We start from the raw sequence: 20,403 nt of genomic DNA on the forward strand, positions 1-20,403 counted from the left end.
TTTAAGTGTACAGGACACTGCGTTTGGGCAAATGTCTATGCCCAAATTCACGACTCTGTCACTGAATGGAGACAGTGTTTCTGTTACGTGAGGAATGTTTGCTTTGGTTTGCTGCCTTTTGGGTTAGCTGTTGGTCGCTCACCCAGTCCCCAGATTCACCTGTATTTCATAACATTCTTTGTCATTTGGGCTGTTTCTAGTGTGGGGCTTATTCTAGTTGACAGTCCAAACTAACCAGGGCGGGGCTATTATTACTAATTTAATAAACATGAAGCAAAGGCTTTGAGTGTCCCCTTGAGAGCCTTTTTGTGGTTACCGTGTGTTCATTGCTTTTTGGCAAACGCCTATGGATGGAATTGCTGGGTCACAGAGTACACGTGTACTGAACGACTTTTTCTTGCATTATTGCATATGTGTAGATTCCTGCCACGGCACACATGTGGGGGTTAAAGGACAGGTAACGGAGTTGTCTGTCTTATCATTATGTGGGTCCTGGGGATCAAACTCAGGATGTCAGGTCTGGTAGCAAGTGTCCTTCCCTGCTGTGCTCTCACCAATCCCTATGTCAAAATTTTCAAAAATACTGTCCCTCTGTTTTCAAAGTGACTATTACACATTCCTTGTACATTTTCCTATGCTATTACCAGTCTTTTATACTTGAGCTTGTATGTGTATGTGGATAGGCAGGGGCACACTAATATTTCATTGTGATTTTAATGATTTTTTTTTTTGTTTTTTTATTTATGACTTATTTTTGTGTTTGCCTGCATGTATGTATGTGCACCATGTGCATGCAGTGCCCTTGCTGGCCAGAAGGGGGCATAAGATTCCTCAGAACTGGAATTACACATGGTTGTTATACACCATGTAGCTTCAAGGAACTGAACAGGCTCCTCTGCGAGTAGTGAGTGCCTTAGGTACTGACCCATAGCTTTATAGTTTCAACTTGAACTTCTGATGAGAAATCTGTGCACCTTTCCATGTTTCCTGTCCTTTTTGGGGGGTTGAGGGTAGATCCCAGTATGTAGGTCTGGAGAACTCACTACATAAACCAGGTTGGCCCTAGACTCTTAGAGATCCACCTGCCTCTGTTGGGATTAAAGGCCTGCGCCATCATGCCCAATTACACCTTCCTTTACTATGGAGTTGTTTCCAGGCATGACATTTTATTCAAGAGTCATTCAAGTTCATATTGTAAGATACATTATAAAGGTCTACTAACTTTTTTTTTTTCTTTTACAAGCCAGTATATCCAGAGCATAAATTCGCAGTTTCAGAGAAAAATGATCTTCCCAATTCCGAGTCGATGAAAACAGTCCACAAGGTGACACCAGTGGAGCGTTAGTGATTGTTAACTGGTTTTGATTCTTGTCTGTGTATTGGGAAGCTCGCTCAGGGCTTCAACAGCCACATGCCCAGTCTGTAAGCCACAACTTAACTGTTAGTGCTAACTGCGGCAGTCAGGCCACTGGATTGAGGTACATCCGTCCCCAGTTGTCCTCTCCTTCTCTCCCCACCCCCAATCCCGCTATGATTTCCCCTACTGAGGAAACTGAAAAAAACAGAACAGAACAAAACAATGCTATCTCTGGAGCCAGGTATAGTTGTGGATTTCTATAATCCCAACATTTGGGAAGGTAGCAAGATCCGGAGTTCAAGGTCATCTTTGTGGACAGTGAATTCCAGTTCATCCTGGGCTTCAAGAAGCATAGTCTCAAACAAACAAAAAGCCCACCAAACAATTAAAAAACAAAAACAAAAACAACCAGAAACCCAAAAAAAGCACAGAGCTAAGGGCTCAGCAGATAAAAGCACCTGCCACCAAAGTCTGTTGTTGATCTGACTTACATCCTAGAACCTGGGTCCGGCAGAGGCATCTAAAAGCCTGGCACTCCTAGGGCAAGAGAGCAGACAGGGACAAGAAGGTAGCCTGGAGCAGTCAGCATGGCAGAAGCAAGAAACCCTGCCTTAACAATAAAGTGGAAGGTGAAAACCAGCTCCAGAAAGATGTCCTTGGACCTCTGCGTGCATTCTGTGGCACAATCATGCCCAGTCTCACTCACATAAGAATAATAATTAAAAGATGCCTGTGTGTGTGTTTGTGTGTGTGCATACACACACATAGGTATGTGCACATGAGTACATGTGCCTGTAGAGGCTAGAAGAGGCAGATTCTCCCTGGAGCCAGAGCTATGGGTGGTTGTAAACCACTTGTGTGTGAGTGCCAGGAATTGAACTCAGGTCGACTAGAAGAGAAACAAACACATGCTCTTAACCAGTGAGATATGTCTCCAGCTCTCCCCCTAAAACTCACAGAGATCCTCCTGCTTCTGCCTCCCAAGTGCTAGAATTGAAGGTGTATACCATCATACTTGGCTAAAAATTGATTCTAACAAAACTGAACCTCCATCTCTGGCTATCCTTCACATCCCAAAGCAGCAGTGTGACATTTTGTAGCTAATCAGGTAGACTCAAGACACTAAAGGAGGCTCCCACCCACTCGAACCAAGTCAAAGTCTGAGCAAAGGAAGACAGTCCTAGCGCTCCTCCCCCACATCACCCCCACATCCCCAAGACAGAGAACAAAGGTCTATTCAGGAATGGTATCACCTCAGGGCCAGGAAAGAGGACCTGGAGACTAAGGCCTCATGTTGACCATGCCCAGCCAGGAAACTGGGAGCCTGGTTCAGGATGGCACTGCTGACCTGCTGCAGCAACCCTGGACTTCCCATGCCACACTCCTCATTGTGTGGGACAATAAAGCCGCATCTGTGCCGATGGAGTCGTCTTCTGAGATTTGCTGCCAAGTGTGTGTCAGCTGATTAACTCGTGTTCGAATGATGCCACGCGGTCAGCTGCTTCCATCACGCAGGGCCATCCTCTTTATTCAGCCTGTTTTCTCAAGGACACGCTGACTTTAAAGGAACTCTTGGGATGATTTACTTTAACATGGGCAGAAGGGCGAAACCTTTCCGTGAGTTTGCTTAGGAACCAAACTGAAAATGGTGATGTTTGGATACTTGCTTTATTAGTATTTTAGCATTTATGAAAAATGTATCAGATATTTTAGTGTAATAAATTAGTTGTGAGGCAGAGCCTTGTTATGTAACCTGGCTGGCCTGGAACATGGTATGTAGACCAAGCTGGCTTTGAATTTCTTTTTTTGGTTTTTCAAGACCAAGCTTTTCTGTATAGTCGTGGCTGTCCTGGAACTCACTCTGTTGAATTTCTGACAATCCTCCTGCCTCAGTAGTCCTGGCCCCTTAGTCCCCAGGATCATGTTACTAGGAGGTGCCATGGACCTTCTGGAAGTTTCTTAGGGCACTAGGGACCTGGTCTTTTTTGCCTCCTTTTGATTGTTGTCTCTGTGCCACTGCCATCTGGTGCCCTAACCAGAAATCCAAAGCTAAGTGATAATTCACTCTTAGAGTTGTGAGCTAATACTTTTTCTTTCCTCTTAAACTTTTTATTAGTGTGTGTGAACATGCCACAGTGTGTGTTTGGAGATCAGATGACAACCTGCCAGAGTCTGCTCTCCCTCCACTCGGTAGGAAGGATGGGGCGGTGGGCAGGGGGAGGCAAATGAACTCAAGTCATCAGGCCTGGCGGCATGTGCCTTTACCAACCGAGCCATCCTGCTGGCCTGCATTCCTCTCCTTTTATGTTAATCATCTCCTCGACTTTATCATAACACAAAGCTGATTGCTACCTCTGGCATAGGACACACTGAATCTATGGATAATACCTACTGAAAACATGATATATAGCTCTAAAAACACACCTATGAATGGAATCTATAGGGGCTGGTTTTTTTTTTTTTTTTTTTTGAAATATTTATTTATTTAATCTATGTGAGTACACTGTCTCTGTCTTCAGACACAACAGAAGAGGGCATCAGACCCTGTTACAGATGGTTGTGAGCCACCATGTGGTTGCTGGGAATTGAACTCGGAACCTCTGGAAGAGCAGTCGGTGCTCCTAACAATTGAGCCATCTCTCCAGCCCGGGGCTGTTATTTTTGTCTTCCTATGGACCCTAAATCTCCAGTTCCTGCCGCCTCAGTTTGACAGAGGGAACTGACCTATCCTGAACAAACTTCTGCCAGGTTATTCGGGAGGAACACATTCAGTGTTCAGCGAAGGCCTCCAAGAGGCAATGCAGGCCAGTGGAAAGGTGCATGTGTCCTAAAGCCAGTCTGCCCACATACACACATCGGCCCTCCGGCCCTAGGTCTATGGTCTATGGCCACTTTGGGCTGCTAGAGCAAATGCCCACAGGCTGGGTGCTCCAACAGCATGCTTACCTTCTCACCGATCTGGAGATTGGCAAGTCTGAAGTCAGTGTATGGCAGGTGGGTCTCTGGTGAGGCTGTTTCATTGGCTACAAGCTGCTTCTCAGGGACCTCACGTGCTGTCTGGCATGTGTACACAGGCAAATATTTCCCTCTTCTTAAGTCTCTGAATTCTCCCAGTTCTCACCACTCTGGATTAGAGCTCATTGTGCAAAACCATCCATATTGCAACTGTCTGAAACTGTCAGGACCTTTCATTTTCATCCGTTTTTAGTTAATTGTATTTGTTGTGTGTGGCTCGCATGTATGTGGAAGAGTCATCTCTCTCCTTTCTCTATGTGGGTCCCAGAACCGAACTCAGATTGCCACTGGCAGGCTTGGTAACAGTGGCCTTAACCTGCTGAGCCATCTTTCTGAGACAAGGTCTCACTATATGGCCCAAGCTGTTCTGAACCCATGGCAGTCTTTGCGCCTCAGCCTCCTGCACCCTCACATCAAAACAATTACCCACCACTCTTGGTGCTTCAGTAAAAATACAGAAAAGCTGAGTACAAGTGAATTCATGTGGGGGCCAGGCTAGAGGTCGACTCTGGCGCCCATCCACCTGTGTTTGGAAATGGTGCCTCGCTCACCTGAGCCTGCAGTAAGCTCAACTGGCTGGCTATCAAATCCCCAGAGGTCCTCCTGTCTCTGTCTCTGCAGCTGTGAGATCAGTGCAGACAACCATAGGGTTAGTTATGTGGGTTCTGGAGCTCAAACTCAGCTCCTTATGACTGTAAGGCAAGCACTCTACCAGCTGAGCCATGGCTCAGTCCTAAGAGGGCTTCATATGGATCAAGTGAGTTTCTGTGTAAAACTCCTATCTTTGATAACTGTTGGCTGCATTTTATTGAGTGTCCTCCTCTAGCCACCTCCACTTTGTCCCTACACCAACCCTTTCCCCTCCTCCTCCTTTTCTGTTTCTGTTACTTTGTATGTAGCTCAGGCTAGCCTGGAACTATTTAATCCAGCCTGGCCTTAACTGGTAGCAACCCTCTTGTCTCAGTCTCCCGAGTGATGGGATTCCAGGCATGAACTACCACACCTGGTTTAGGAACAGTTTTTTCATCACACACACACACACACACACACACACGCACGCACGCACGCACGCACGCACGCGCACGCACGCACGCGCACACACACACATACACACACGCACACATGCACACACACGCACACGTAGTTGTTAAAACTGTATATACTGTAAGAAAATGGTATTTCAGTTCCCAGACTGGATCTCAGTAAACCTTACTTTACAGCTGAGTTCCAAAGTCAGTTCTCTATAACATACCTTGTGCCCTCTGAAGATAAAATACTTTTTAAACATCCTATTAGCATGGTACAGCCTCATAGGTAGTAGGCATGCAATAAATAACACATTATTATAAGAGCAGAAAAGGCAGAGTTAATGTCAGCAGAGAAAAAGCAGAGGGTCCAAGATTCACCAAAAGAACCTAAGTCTTGGGTCAATGAGATGCTTAGTGCACAAGTGTGCCTGCGACTCTCCCAGAGGACCTGAGTGTGGTTCCCAGCACCCACACCCTTGGCATCTGACACCCTCTTGTGGCCTTGGCAGACACCTGCATGCAGGTGTACATACCCACCCAGAGACACACATGGATACACACCATTCAATAATTTTGCATAACTGTAGACAGCTCTATGGAACAGAGAAATGGAGCACACTCTCCCCATGACACCCAGCAGGAACTAAACAGTGTTAACGTTTGTTAAATTATTAACGTTAACGTAAGTTACTTAAGATCTTACTGTGAATACCCCATGCTCATTTTCCTGTAGGCACACTTGGATGGTAGGGCAGTTTGATTCAGTAACTGAAAGTAGCTGGATTCTATTACTGCACTGACTGCCTTGAGCAAGTCCACAACTAGCTGGTCTACCTGTATGCCAGTGTAATGGCTATACCTGGTTGTCAATTTGACTATATCTGAATGAACTACAATCCGGAATTGGGTTAGTCCAGATCTTGAGGCTGGAAGACACTAGTTTCTGACCTGGATCTTGGCATGGAGATCTTGAGGCATAGTGGCCATGAAAAGCTTAGACCCAGGCAAGGTAATACACGCCTTTAATCCTAGGAGACTGAGGCAAGGAGATCTCTGAGTTCAAGGTCAGCCTGGGACAAAGTAAGTCCCAGATCCAGGCGTGGTGGTACATACCTTTAATCTGGGCCACACCTTCTGCTGGAGGCCTACATAAGGACACTCTTCTTTGTGCTTGCACTTACTTGCCAGCACATCTGTTGGAATCTACTTCTACAGAAGACCAGCTGAAACAACTAGCCTTGTGGGACTGAGCAACTACTAGATTCTTGGACTTCCCATTCACAGCTGACCATTGTTGGGTTAGTTGGACTACAGACTGTAAGTCACAATAAATTCCCTCAATATAGAGACATTCCACAAGTTCTGTGACTCTATATATAACCAGCACCCACTACTTGCATTCTACAGACATCCTGAGAAAGGAGAGAATTGTGCTGTTGACTGTTCTAGCTCAAGGCTCAGACTCACCCACAGCCTTTTAAAGCCAATTCCAGATGTTTTTGCTGTCACACACCTTGGTGAGACCTAAGTGACCCTACAACCATTTCTACCTAGGCCAGAGGGGTGGCCTAGCAGGGAGTGCAAACACAACTGTCCACTTGCATGCAAGGTGTGTGAGACTGGTGGAAGCTCCCTATCTAGCTAGAAGTATCTTGTCTAGCTCACTCCGTGAGCTGGCTGGAAGACATGACCCTGTGCTGCCCCTTGGGTACTTCACTAGTTTTATTAAAGGCTCTCACCTGGTCCCTTCTTGCCTACTTCTGTAGTATGAGCCAAGCTGGTGCAAGTAGGGAGACCACATCCCAGGCTGAAGGACAGAAGGCTATTAGTTGCCACTGAAAGGACACTGCAGGTTCTGGTTGCTGGAGGAGTTCCAGAGACCTTCAAGCCTTCAGGGCAAAGGGACAGTTGACACCTGGGAGCTACAATGCTGGCTGCTGTCAGTCATCAGTGACTGAGCAATCTTGGTACCTAGATCTACCTGGAAGTGGCAATGCCAGTTATTGCCAAGGGCTAAAGAATCCCAACTTGCCGGGCACACACACAAGAGCTGGAGACACTTGTACCACTAAGGGTTCTAGAAGAGTTGTGACCTAGAGGGCACCACCTGCTGCTGCTGTCACACACAGGCCCTTGAGGCTTCTCACCCACCTTGCTTGCGATCCAGCAGGAGCACCTCAGGCAGCAGAAGGGCAGTATGTGTGCTAAGATAAACTGGATAATAGAGCAGCACTTGAAAAGTAGAGACAGGAGGACAGAGGTGTAAGGGCAGCTTGGGGTACACAGGACCCTGTCTCAAACAAATAAGGCTGAGGTTCTACAGAGATGGAAAGGCTAAAACTAAACTTTTTTTTTTTTTGTCTTTCTCAGAGACAGGGCTTCTCTGTGTGGCCCTAGATGTCCTGGAACTCCCTCTACAAACCAGGCTGACCTCAAAATCACAGATCCTCCTGCCTCTGCCTTGTGTGCCACCACACCTGGCCTCCAAACTTTCAATATTTATAAAACCTTTTCTTAATATAAATCTGAAAATCATGTTATCTATTTGGAAAGTAGTTAAGGCCTCGCTGCGTGCTACACCCACAGTTTACTTTTTCCTCTGCCTTTAAAACTGAGAAGTTAGGAGGGCTTTATCCCACAACAGAACAACTTGTACTAAAGCTTTCACTGATGTCAAAGGTCAGCAGCCCTTGGACAGCCCTAAGGACCAGACTCCTGAGTTTACTTATTACACATTACCCTGTGTTTATACTGTCAACGTGACAGCTTCTAGAATCACCTAGGAGCCACACTTTGGGACTCACCGGAGTTGGGAGTTTCTAGATGGGGCTGAGGTGGAAGCACCTACCCTAACTGTAGCAGTATCACCCCATGTGTTGGGGCTCTGTACTGAACACAAAGCAGAAAGCAATCTGAGTAACAGCATTCATCTGCTGCCATGACAAACTGTCTCCTCAGACTGAGCCAAAACACACCCTTCCTCATGGTGCTTTGTTAAGTATTTAATTACACCAAGGAGAAAAGTAACAGTCTGAGGCCCTCAAACAGTCCACTGATGCTGGATTACCACAGAGAGAAACTGAGGCATAGAGAGGTGACAGACCTAAGTCAATCCCCTGTTAAGTCCCAGCTATTTCCCAGGGAGTCATACTTTGCTGTACAAAACCTTGCCACGAGAGGAAGGATGATATAAAGGTGGTATGGTGACACAAGGCTTCGAGAGAGAAGGATCAAGAGTTTGGAGCCAGTGTGAGCTATAGACCATGTAAAAGTGCTAGGATAACTTCACGCAAACAGCGAACATTTTCAGTGTTTTGGCACACCATTAAAATATTCAGTACAGAGTGGTTTAGAATACTTTAAGTGCTATGTTCTTTATATCCAAATCTGTAACCTTTTCCCGTGGTTTAACAGGGTCTCTCTATAGAAGCCATGGCTGTGATCCTCCTGTTTCAGCCTCCCAAGTGCTATTGTTTCAGAGCCACACTTGGCTCTACAAAGCCTTCTTTAGATAGAAGTCACGAGGGCAAAGGTAGTGAGAGCAAGGCACTGTGCTCAGTCTTCAGCACAAAGAGAACCTGACCTTTTAAGGAAATTCTTTCATCCCTTTGGCATTCTGGTGCCTCTAAGAGGCTGTGGCAGCAACATACAAACAACCCTCTGTCAGGAACCAGTCCTGCCTCCAAAAACAAGTGTTCCAAGTGTGAGCTTTTGGGATTGGACGGTGGAGAGACGGGAAGTTGGGCAGCTTATGAGATGGTAGGTACCATGTGACACACAGGAACTCACTTCACCCACCACTGGACAACAGGAAGTTGCTTATGACAACTTAAGCGTAAGAACCTGCCATTTATATATTTTATAGTTTTAAGATATTTACTAAAATGTAATTACAGACATTATTTAATTATTCCGAGAAAACCCTGCTTAATGGTTTTAGAAGCTACAACTAAAGCGCCTCCGCATTTTTTCTGGTAAGACAGCATGTACGGAACTCTGGGATGCCCGTGCGGGGTGGGGCGATCAGAACTAAGCTTTGTTTCCCTCCCTCCTCCTCTACCCTCAGAGATCCTGAGGTGTAGAATAAATAGGGCTTTGTTAGAGTTTCACTGGGCAGAAGAACACCCACACATTACTACCCTCCAGGATCCACTTATGAACTGTCAAAGCCACCTAATAAACAAGGCTGGGAGACTACTTCCATCTTCACAGCAAGGCCAAATGCCTGGCTCATTCTATGACTACCTTGATGAAAAAGTAAAAAAAATAAATAAAATCTATGAATAGTTAATTACACAGTGAGAGACACAAATCACCAAACTGAATACTTTTAGTACCTAGAAAATATTTACCTGTATTCTTTTAGTGGGTCTGACAGAGGCAAAAATTTCAGAGAAACTAAAATAACAAGAACGTAGATAGACGAGGCACAGCCTGAGGCCAATCTCTGATCACTGTCAGTCCAAGGGCTACAGTGAGACCGGGTCTCAAACCCTCTATAATTCTGAATTCACTGATTCTAAACACATTTAGAAAAACATTTCTAGAGCATCTATTTGTCTGCATGCATGTACATCTCCATGTTTATATGGGCACTTTGTACATTTAATACCCACAGGAACCCACAAGAGGATACTGGACTCCTTGGAACTGGAGTTAGAGGAGCAACGAGGGTGCTAGAAACCAAATTTGGATCCCTTGCAAGAGCAGCAAGTGCTTTTAAACTAAGCCATCTTTCCAGTCCTGGATTGTTTTCAGGGTAGGGCTGCCACATCCAGCTTTTTCACATGAGGTCTAGGGACCAGAAGTCTGGTCCTCAGACTCACATAGTATTTACACACAGAGACATCTTCCCAGCCTTACTGGAAAAGTTTGATAAAATTTTTTGTGTCTTCAAGTAATTTTTACTGTCAAATAAAGAGTATATTAATTTTTCAAATTATTTACTTGATGAATTAGTTTAATGAGTTTAAGAGTATAGATCAAACTGTAATAACTCAAAGCACTGTATAACTCAAAGTATTTCATTTATTAAAACACTGCATAATGAACTCCAGTGCTATACTGGTAAGCATTTTCCCACTAATATTTTGACTAGAACATACAATACAATCTTCCCAGAAACAGAAATACTTCTTTAAAACTAAGTAGCTGAACAGTGGAGTGAGTGCAGGTCCAGGCTTCCTTGCCATGTCAAAGATGGAGAAGTCGAGACAAAGTCTGTCTACCTGACAGTTACACTGTATTTACCTTCTTCACTGAGCCTGACCCTCATTTACAGCAAATGAAGATACCACGGGTTGCCTCTCTCCCAACAGAAAGTGTCAGGAGCAGAGGGCAGGAGTCAGCTTTTCAATGCAGTTTATTTGTTACTGTAACATTCTTTTTATTTTTTAACCCTCAAGCATAAACACAAACAATGGTCTTCTGTGAACACAATGCTCTCTCAGCCCTTGTGAACAAAAGAAATCATTCAGTTTCTGTTGTTCTCTCTTACAGCTCTTCTAAACAGTATGTATCACACACACACCAGAGGTAGGAAAGGCCGTTTTTAATAAATTATCTTCTTAATTGTAGAGAAGTTCCCCAAACTGAACAGACAAAATGATAAACCATGCCTTGGTTGAGTCTCAAAGGCCACACACCATCCTCTCTCTGAAGGACAAATCCCCTGGAGTGTCTAGTCTGTCCAGTAACTTGATGGCGAGGTTGTCCAGGGTCACCAACCACACACCAGGAGAGCCTCTGCCACCTCTCATTTGCCGATTCTTTGGACCACCCAGTCCTGCTGGCACAGAGGGCAGCGATTGTTCTGTTTCACCCACAGGGACATGCAGCAGTTGTGGAAGGAATGGTTACATTCTCCCCAGACCACTACAAGAGAGAGGACAGCTGAGTGAGTGGCTGTGCCTGTGACCGAGCACTAGGAGGAGGGGTCAGTCCTAGGCCACCTGTTACAAAGCAAGATCTGTGTCAAAATTAGACAATGAAACAAATGTACAGACAAATCAGCTGACATGCCACAGCTCAACTTAAACAGCTAAGCTTAGGGGACAGGAAGTTGGGAGGGACACAGAGAGACATCACAGAAGTGGTAGGGCGAGCAGGGGTGGGCAAGATCAACATACATTATATGCTTATATGAAACTATCAAAACAAAATTGTAAATATTCTAAAAATTTTAATTACTAAGTTCAACAAAACTATAACAAAATTATAGTTTAAAAACCAAGAAAAGTCATGACTCATACTCCTTAAAAGAGTTGGGTAAGTGATCAAAACAGGTTTTTTCTCTAGTTACAAAAGTCTTTACATTTAAGAACTGTGCCACTGTGTTTTGGGGTGAAGCCACAACTCCTAAATAGCTCCACTAGCTGTTTAAGTTAGGAGAGTAAAAAGGGGAACTGGCTGGAATCCCAGACCTCCTCAGTCATGGGGCAACCTTGGGGATCTTCTGTGCTTTTTACTGAAAAACATCCTCCTGGTTTTTATTTAGCAAAACACAATGTTTACAGGCTCTTAACTTATAGCTGGTTATTATAAACAGATGGTAGGCATGGACCATCAGCAGCTGTACACCCAGGGAGCTGGCTGTTTTTCTAAGTGAGGAATTATGCTAAACCATCCAGCTGGGTGTGGTCACACCCTCCAGTTCCAGAATTTGGAAGGCAGTGGGAGACCGTCACTGAAAGGCCAGCCTTGTCTACATACCAAGTTACAAGTCAAGGCCACACAGTAAGACCAAAAACCAAAAGCAGTTAACCAAAGTTACCATACCAGCAAGCAGTGCAGCACTTCACTTGACAATTAGATCTGCAGAGTGGTTAGAGAGGTGTCTCCTTGACCAGAGTTCTCTGCTGAGACAGAGCCTTGGCGCCGCAGCCCCCCACCCCCCTGCACATGCGCCAGGGTCCCTAGAACTATGTAGGCCATGGTAAGTGCCCTGTCTGAGCCTTGCTGGGTGCGGGTTTACAGCCGCAAGCCACCACACTCAGGTCTTGAAATGTTTCTTCTTTTCCCTCCCTTCTGTCCTACTTCCTCCTTTTCACTTTGTTTTTGAGACAAGGTCTCTCTGCACAGCTGACTGGCTGAAATTTGCTATGATAGACTGGGCCAGTCTCCAACTTGCAGTGATGTTCCTGCCTCTGCTGAGGGTACAGGTGTGTGGCAGCAGTCCTGGTTTAGTAGTTTTAGGAGACAGTATTTATTTCTGCTTAGCAAAACATTTATCATGACCATGAACACAATATATAAACAAGCCTTAATTAAAATAAAAGAATTTACGAATTTGTTATTAAAACCTTTTGAGAACTAAAACATTTTATTAAAAAGATGTTTTACCATGAAGTCTTCTGTTAGAATTCTTTCCCTTTTAATTTTAATCCCGATTTTGTTTGTTTTTAAAACGATTTTTATTTATAATTGTGTGTATGTGTAGAGGAGAGATGCATGCCCCCACTTCCTGTGGAGGTCAGAGACCTTTGAGACGTCAGCTCTCTATCTTTAAATGGATTCCAGAGACCACAGTGAGCTCATCGGGTTTGACAGGCAAGTACCTTTACCTACTGAGCCATCTCACCAGCCCTTAACTGCCCTAAACATTTTATTTTTTATGTACTGACAAGGCCATTTCTTGCTTTCTTTTCTTCTTTTTTTTCTTTTGAAAAACAGGTCTCACTACATAGCACAAGGTGGCCTCAACCTCTCTACTTCTGGATTTACAGGCCTGGGTTACCACAGCCAGTTTAATAAAATCAATTTTAATTATAAATTCAAACATTCCCAGCCGGGCAGTGGTGGCGCACGCCTTTAATCCCAGCACTTGGGAGGCAGAGGCAGGCAGATTTCTGAGTTCCAGGCCAGCCTGGTCTATAGAGTGAGTTCCAGGACACCCAGAACGACACAGAGAAACCCTGTCTTGAAAAACAAAACAAAACAAAACACCCCCAAACAAACATTCCCACAGAGACTGAAGACAAACCTTTAATTGGAAAGGCAGGAGAAAGAATTACCACATACCAACACAGTCCTCCTGTTTGTTTTCAGCTTGACATCTAAGACAGGCATCTGAAAGTAAACAAAGAGAATCTCATCTGAAGTTCAGGAGGCAACACTGGAAACCCAGACCTTCAAAGTCAACAAAAGTCCCAAGGATCAGAGATGAAGAGAAGTCTTATTAATTTCTCTTCTAAAAATAACTATTTAAAGAAAACTAAAATAAGTGGCATTCTACTAGTTCACCAATGTTTTACAAGGGCTACTGATCTTACAAGTTCTTACGACTAGATAGCTTGGCAACCGCACCAGAGGAAGTCACTGGAGACAAAGTTATCGTAAGTCCACAGCCTGCTCACGCACACGGACCAACTTTAGGGTATTTACTTTCAAGAAACCACTATAAATAAGCTATAGGCATGCACTGATTTTTTTGAGTATATACACATAAGGATCTAGAAGGATACTTACTACAGGAACTATTCAAGGTTTTGTTCACATAGCCCGGCTGTCCACTACCTGAACTGCCACACTGCGGATGATCACCTAAAACCCTGCCTCTACCTCCTAACTCAAAGGTTTAGAATCACAGGCGTGTGCCCCTGTCCAGTAATGAAGTTTCCATACATACTCCCTTAAGTTTTCAACTATGAAACTATATTATCTACTTCAAAGTTAAAGGATTTTTCTGTTTTCATAAGCAAAATTCCTTTCCTTTGTTTTTGAGACTGGGTTTCATGTTGCTCAGGCTGGCCTCAAACTACATAGCCTAGGATGACCCGAACCCCTAATCCTCAGCACTCACTCAGCACTGACAAAGGACGTGGACAAATTACTAAGGAGGAAATATTAAGAATGGGAACCTAAGGAGTTCTAAATTTCTAAATGTAGTAGTTTCTAAAATTCAATCTGTACTGTACTTTAGGAGCCAATGAAATTCATTAACTGTGTTAGTAGTCCAAGTTAGGTAAAAGAAAGCTCCAATCAACAGTTGTTTTTAACTATTTTATGGGTTGAAATGTGGTTCTGTACATGTGCTACAGGGCCCCTGAGGGTCAGAGGTGCTGGGTTCAGGCAGCCTGAGAGCCGCTCAACATCGGTGGTAGGTTTTGATTCCAGCTTCTCTACAAGAGCAGTGTGTGCTCGTAACCACAGAGCCGTCTCTCCGACCCAGAAAGAGAAAGAGGTTGAAGAAAATGTGAGTGTGGTGATTCCTGCCCACCGCCATTAGTGAGCTAAGGAGGCTGAGGCAGTAGGACAGCTATGAGTTCAGGACTTCGTTGAGGGTGTTGGTGTTTTGACTGCACGTATGTCTGTGTGAGGGTGTTGGTGTTCTGACTGCATGTATGTTTGCATGAGGGTGTCAGATCCTCTGAAACTAGAATTACAGAGAGTTGTGAGCTGCCATGTGGATGTTAGGAATTGAACCTGTGTCCTTTAGAAGAACAGCCAGTGTTCTTAACCTGAGACATCTCTCCAGCCCCAGAACTAGCCCTGTCCCCTCTCACTGTATTGCTAGCTAGAGTGATTTGCCCAAAAGGAAAAAAATAAAGAATTCTGTAAAAACAGCAACTGTGGAACTGAAGATTGCTTCCTGCCTCTCCTTACTGTGGCCCAAGCACAGGCGTTCGATTCTTTCCACACACCCGTTACCCTCAACAAACAAAACCCCCACAGCCGTCCGGGCCTCTTCTATACAGACAGAAAGCTGCCTCCACAGACTTATCCATAGTTACCAAACATCTACTCTTCTGGGATTTATGCCCTGGAATGACAAAACAGCCAAGGAGCTTCTCATGGAGCTCACTAGGAAATGGAGAAGCGAGGCAAGCAAACCACCAGGTGTGCTGTCACCTGTGCCTGCCTCTAGTTCTGCTGGTGAAGAACCTTTTTAGTATGAGTGCCACCTTCCTAGTAAAGTAGGAAATCAAGGCTCTAGACAGTGTGAAATCTCTGAAGTCATCACAGTCAGGCACTCCCCCTGGGCTGTAGGGCAGAGGTGGAACCAAGGGAGATTACCCATACTGCAACTGGGTAACAGGCCAACTTTCAAGTAAGAAGGCAAATAAGTAACTTTACGATTATTAAAAGCCCGGGCCAGAGAGATGGCTCAGTGTAAGAGCTCTCAAACAGGATGCAAGCTTAGTCCCAGTGCCTAGCCCAGGGAGCTCACGACTGCCTGTAAATGCAGCTCCAGAGGGATCCACAGGTACCTATACACAGATGTACACACCCTCCATACATACACATTAGAGGTCCACCTGCTTCTGCCTCCCAAGTGTTGGGTGCCACCATGCCCAGAATAAAAAAATAAATAAATAAATGAAAACAACGTATAAATATATATTTAAAAGCCAATCTCTGGCCAGCTAGACTGCTCAGAGGGTTAAGGCAAAGACATGCCTGAGTTCAAGCCTTGGGACCCATTGGCAGAAGGAAAGCGTCAATTCCCCAATACTGTCCTTAAGTCTCCACACCTTCTCACTCACACACACACACACACACACACACACACACACACACACAAATCTTGTTTTCATTCTGAGACAAGGTTTCTCATGTACCCCTGGCTGTTCTGGAACTCACTTTGTAGACCAGGCTGGCCTGGAACTCAGAGATCCACTTGCCTATGGCTCCCAAGTCTTGAGATTAAAGTGTGCACCATTAACAGGGTAATAAATATAATCTCATAAATAATAATGATGATGATTTAAAAAAAATAGTCTGGAGAGATTGCTCATTGGTTAAAAGCACTGGCTGCTCCTCCAGAGGTCCTGAGTTCAATTCCCAGCAACCACATGGTGGCTCAAGTATCTACAATGGGATCTGATGCCCTCTTCTGTCATGCAGGCATTCGTGCAAATAGTGTTCATACATATAAACAAATCTCCAAGTAAAATGTTTTTAAATCTTTGTTTTTCTTTTGTTTTATCTTGTCTGGTCTGGATTTTCTATGGACAAGGCTGCTCTTGAATTAACATACTGAGATGCTCCTTTCTCAAGTGCTCCAGTTAGAGATTTGCCACACCTGGGTCAAAGAATTCTGTGAAAGGCGTTCCTTTCAAAGGAAAAATCCTTTAAAAACTTCCCGTTGGAAAGATTCATCCTAAATCAAAAAAGAACTAAAAGAAAGTCTCTGTTTTCAAAATTAAAGATATTTAAGATTTATTCATTATTTATTTAAGATAGGGTGCCCTTGGCTATGTAGACCAGGCTGTCCTCTAAAGCATAGATGTAGAGATTAAAGATACCATCAAACCTGGCCAGAATAAATTAAGCAAAGCTTGTGCTGCAAAGGAACAAAAGTAAACCCCCTGCCTCAGCCTCCTGAGTGCTGGTACTTCAGACAGGAGCCACCACACTCAACCCTAAAGTGGAAATTTCAACTCAAGCAAGGGCAAAGAGGGGAACAGCTGGAGTTTAGTGTTTTAGTCAAACGAGATACCTAGAAACTAAGTGTCTGAGTCACAATTAAATGTAAAAAGTTTGGGAATCCTGTTGAAAACTCCCTTCAAAACAAGTCCAAAGACAAAGAAGGTACTTCCGAATCTCAATGCCAAGAAAGGCGCACATTTTCAAACTACAGAAATCTATTTCAACTACCCCGCCCCATCACCTTGTAAAGCATTCTCACAGTAATCTAAAATTATGTTTATGTTACCTGCAACTGTGTTTGCATACCAAATGTGCCTAATGCCCTCAAGGGCCATAATGGGGGTGCTGGAGTTATTGTAATAGGAGTTACAGGGTGGTGAGTTATGTGGTGTGCAAAATCGAACCCAGGTTCTCTGTAAGAGCAGCCTGTACTCTTAACTGTGGAAACATCTGAGAGAGAACCTTTCTAAAAAAAGAGGTACAGAGCCTGGGCGTGGTGGCACACACCTTTAATCCCAGCACTAAGAGACAAAGGCAAGTGGATCCCAGCCTGGTCTACAGAGTTCCAGAACTAGCCAAGGCTACACAAAGAAACCCTGTCTGGAAGAAAAAAAGAATAAAGAGACAGGTTATCTTTAAGATGGACTGAACTCTAACTATGTAAAACTCTACTAGATTAAGTTGTTTTGACAGACGACTATCTGCGAAAGATTCTTCGAAAAGGCACGAAAGAGCAGGGTAGTGTTTCCTCTAAGAAGTGGTACCCTATGAGGGAAGGGAGCAAGATGAAGTTTCTGAATCAAGCAATCCTCGGCCCTTGCTTCAACACAGGAAAAGTTCTATCTGACTCGCCTTGTCAAACTAAAATTTAAAAGCCAGCCAAGCAGCAGCACCATCCGGAAACGCAATGGCTGCCTCTGGAGGCAAACAGCTGAGCATCATTTCGGTTATGACAGAATCCGCATAGTGGCGTAGGCTCGCAATTTCCAGAATTTGGGAGGTACAGGCAGGAGCCTCAAGGGTTCAAAGCCAACCTCGGCTATATGGGCAAGCTCTAATCCAGCCTGCGGAATGTGAGAGCATCTCAAAAACATACCATTAAAAGTCCCAGCTCTTAGATCCACGAGAAGGATCCGCTGTGAGATTTGCTGGCCGCTGAGCTACTTAGGCAAACCCGGAGGTTCCCCGCGTGTATCCCGCTCAGGCCCACCTCCAGCAGGAACCATCCAGCCTCTGGCTGCCAGGGCCAGTACTCGCCGGCGAGGGCAGGCCAGCAGGCCGCACCGCGGTCCCGGCTTCGTGTGCATCGCTTACCCATCACCTGGACCCTGCAGATGGCGCAGGTGTCGCACTCAACGTCCCAGCTCCACATGGCTACCGCGTTCCACTTCTTGAGGGAGAACATCTTGTCGCCTCCAGACTTGGAGCCTACGCTCCCGGAGTGAGAGGAAAGGACGCAGGGTTCCTCGCCCTCCTCCACGTCGGCCATGGCGGCGGCGCAGAACGGCGACGCGGACGTTGGGCGCGGAGACGTGAGGTATGGTAGCTCAGCAGGGTCACAACAGAAGCCACGGAGCCTCCCGCAGGCACGGTCGCTCAGCTAGAACCAGGCGGCGCTGATTGGTTGGCGCGGATCAGTGACGTCACGGGGCTGGGCGAAGCCTGCACTGAGAACGGCGCTTGCTGTAGTGGCGCCGACCCGTTATACTGCAGCACAGGCAGGGATCATCCGTAAGCGAGCGCTGTCTGGAGTCCTATTGTATTAGCTCGGGTCCCAGGCTGGCCTCCAACTTACAGATCCACTTGCCTTTGCCTCCTCAGTGCTAAGACTAAAGACGCCCTGCTTTTGGTTGTTGTTTTGAGACAGCTTCTCACTATGTAGCCCCAGCTGGCTTGGAACTCATTATTTAAACCAGGTTAGATTTGAATCACAGAGGTCTGCTTGCCTCTCTGCTTCTGGAGTGCTCAGATTAAAGGGGTGCATCACTAGGCCTGGCTTTTAGAACCTGCAAAGGCTTTTGTTTATGTAAAAGGTAGATGGATTTGGTTTATTTGCTTGCTTCTAGGCAGTCTCCTTATTTAAACAGAGCTGGCCGAGGACTCTATGTAACCCAGGCTGCCCTGGGACTCATTATCTTCCTGCTTTGAAAGCCCCAGCAATGCTATATACTATGTATTTTCTGGAAATTTCCACCATGTGCTCAAAAATAAGAGTGAATAATGGGAAATAGTGCCATATATTGTTACTCAAAGAATTCCGAAAGCCCTGTTGGAGGGCTCTGGGAGTTACTTTAAGCATTTTTACATGTAGGAGTAATGAAAACCAGAAAAATGACATTACAACGGTCATAGGATTGTCATGGGAAGGTGCCTCCTTCTCTCATCTCTTTGTCTACCTCTACTCCCAAAATAAACTTGATACTAGACCCATTGTATGGCTTGTACCTGGTACGGGCCGCCTCAGCCTGTGTTAAGAATTTGGCTAAATTTAAAATTTAACTGCCCCAGGACACATTCTGGGAGGAGCACATTCCTTAGTCCAGGGACACCTACTGGATTACTCTGCTGGATTAACATTCCTCAGACCACAGGGAAAAGAACCCACTTACTAGTGGGGATTGCCCAGAGCAGGTAGACACATTCCACAGGACAGACCAACCCTTGACACTTACAGACAAGGAAGGTCCTTGCTACCTCATTCCCCAAAGACCAATCAGTTTAAAAGTCACACTGTTCTGCCAATCATATTGTGCCTAGTCACTGTTTCTGTAGTACACCCCTTAAACTGTATAAAAACTGCTCTTCAACTCGGGGGTTCTCTTGCCTACAATGTAAGGGAGCCCTGGTGCACCAGTATCATTAAACCTCATGTTGTTACAGCAGTGAGTTTCTGGGGGAGTGCATCCCCTGGTTTTGAATTTTACAGTCCAACACCTGGGCCCACTAAGGTACCTGCTCCCACCGCATCACGCCACCACTTTACAAAATGTGTCTGTAGCAGAGCAATAGTGAAGGGACCCAGGGATCTGCCCACACTTTGAGAGAAAAAAAGTTCCTATGAATAAAAGCCAAGTAACCTGCTCAATACGCATCTTTTGCCTACACCAAGCCTCTGCTTTGATGACAGATGGCTGTATGTGCTAGGTGGTGAACCAAGAAGGCAGGCAGGAAGCAGATGAAGATAAAAGGCACCTGTGGCAAGAGCCAGCAGTTTGGGAGAGGGAAGGAGTAAAGCTCAGATGGAGAGTTGAAAGAATGAAGGCTGGGGAAGCTTGTGGGTGGAGCAAGCCTATAGCTGGCCCTACAGAGGACTGGACAAACGGGAGAGTGGGGCAAACGTGGGGCGGGGGCATCCAGAGCTCAGGAAGGCCCTTCGGGTGACAGAGAATAGGCAAGCAGAAGGGCAAGAGCGCCGTGCATAAGCCAATGTGTGCCGGGGAGAAACAGTCAGGGAAGGTCCAGGCAGTGGGGCTGGTTCAAGGTGGCTCACCACCTGCAGGGGCCCCTGTGATTGGGTTTGTACCTCTCTCACCAGGCTTTGTCTCAGGTTACATGGGCAGAATTACAGGAAAGGTTGGATAAAAAAGCTAAACAAACGTTCCTGCTTCATGCTCTGCTCATGTCAATCATCAA

General features: G+C 45.4%; 1 protein-coding gene across 2 annotated transcripts; it reads right to left on the minus strand.

The window, feature by feature from the left end:
• Nucleotides 1-10,936: 10,936 nt before the first annotated feature.
• On the minus strand, nt 10,937-18,330 carry Rnf7 (ring finger protein 7). Of its 2 annotated transcripts, none has more exons than XM_034484519.2 (3): nt 18,092-18,330; nt 13,420-13,467; nt 10,937-11,274 (listed from the first exon to the last, which is right to left on the minus strand). In XM_034484519.2, exons 1-3 carry the CDS (start codon nt 18,257-18,259, stop codon nt 11,218-11,220), a joined length of 273 nt encoding a protein of 90 aa, XP_034340410.1. In that variant the 5' UTR covers nt 18,260-18,330; the 3' UTR covers nt 10,937-11,217. The 2 variants fall into 2 exon arrangements, with proteins under 2 accessions (XP_034340410.1, XP_034340409.1); XM_034484518.2 differs by having other exon boundaries at nt 18,085-18,309.
• Between the last annotated feature and the right edge of the window lie 2,073 nt (nt 18,331-20,403).

Source organism: Arvicanthis niloticus, chromosome 21 (assembly GCF_011762505.2).
Source record: "Arvicanthis niloticus isolate mArvNil1 chromosome 21, mArvNil1.pat.X, whole genome shotgun sequence".
Classification (NCBI taxonomy): domain Eukaryota; kingdom Metazoa; phylum Chordata; class Mammalia; order Rodentia; family Muridae; genus Arvicanthis; species Arvicanthis niloticus.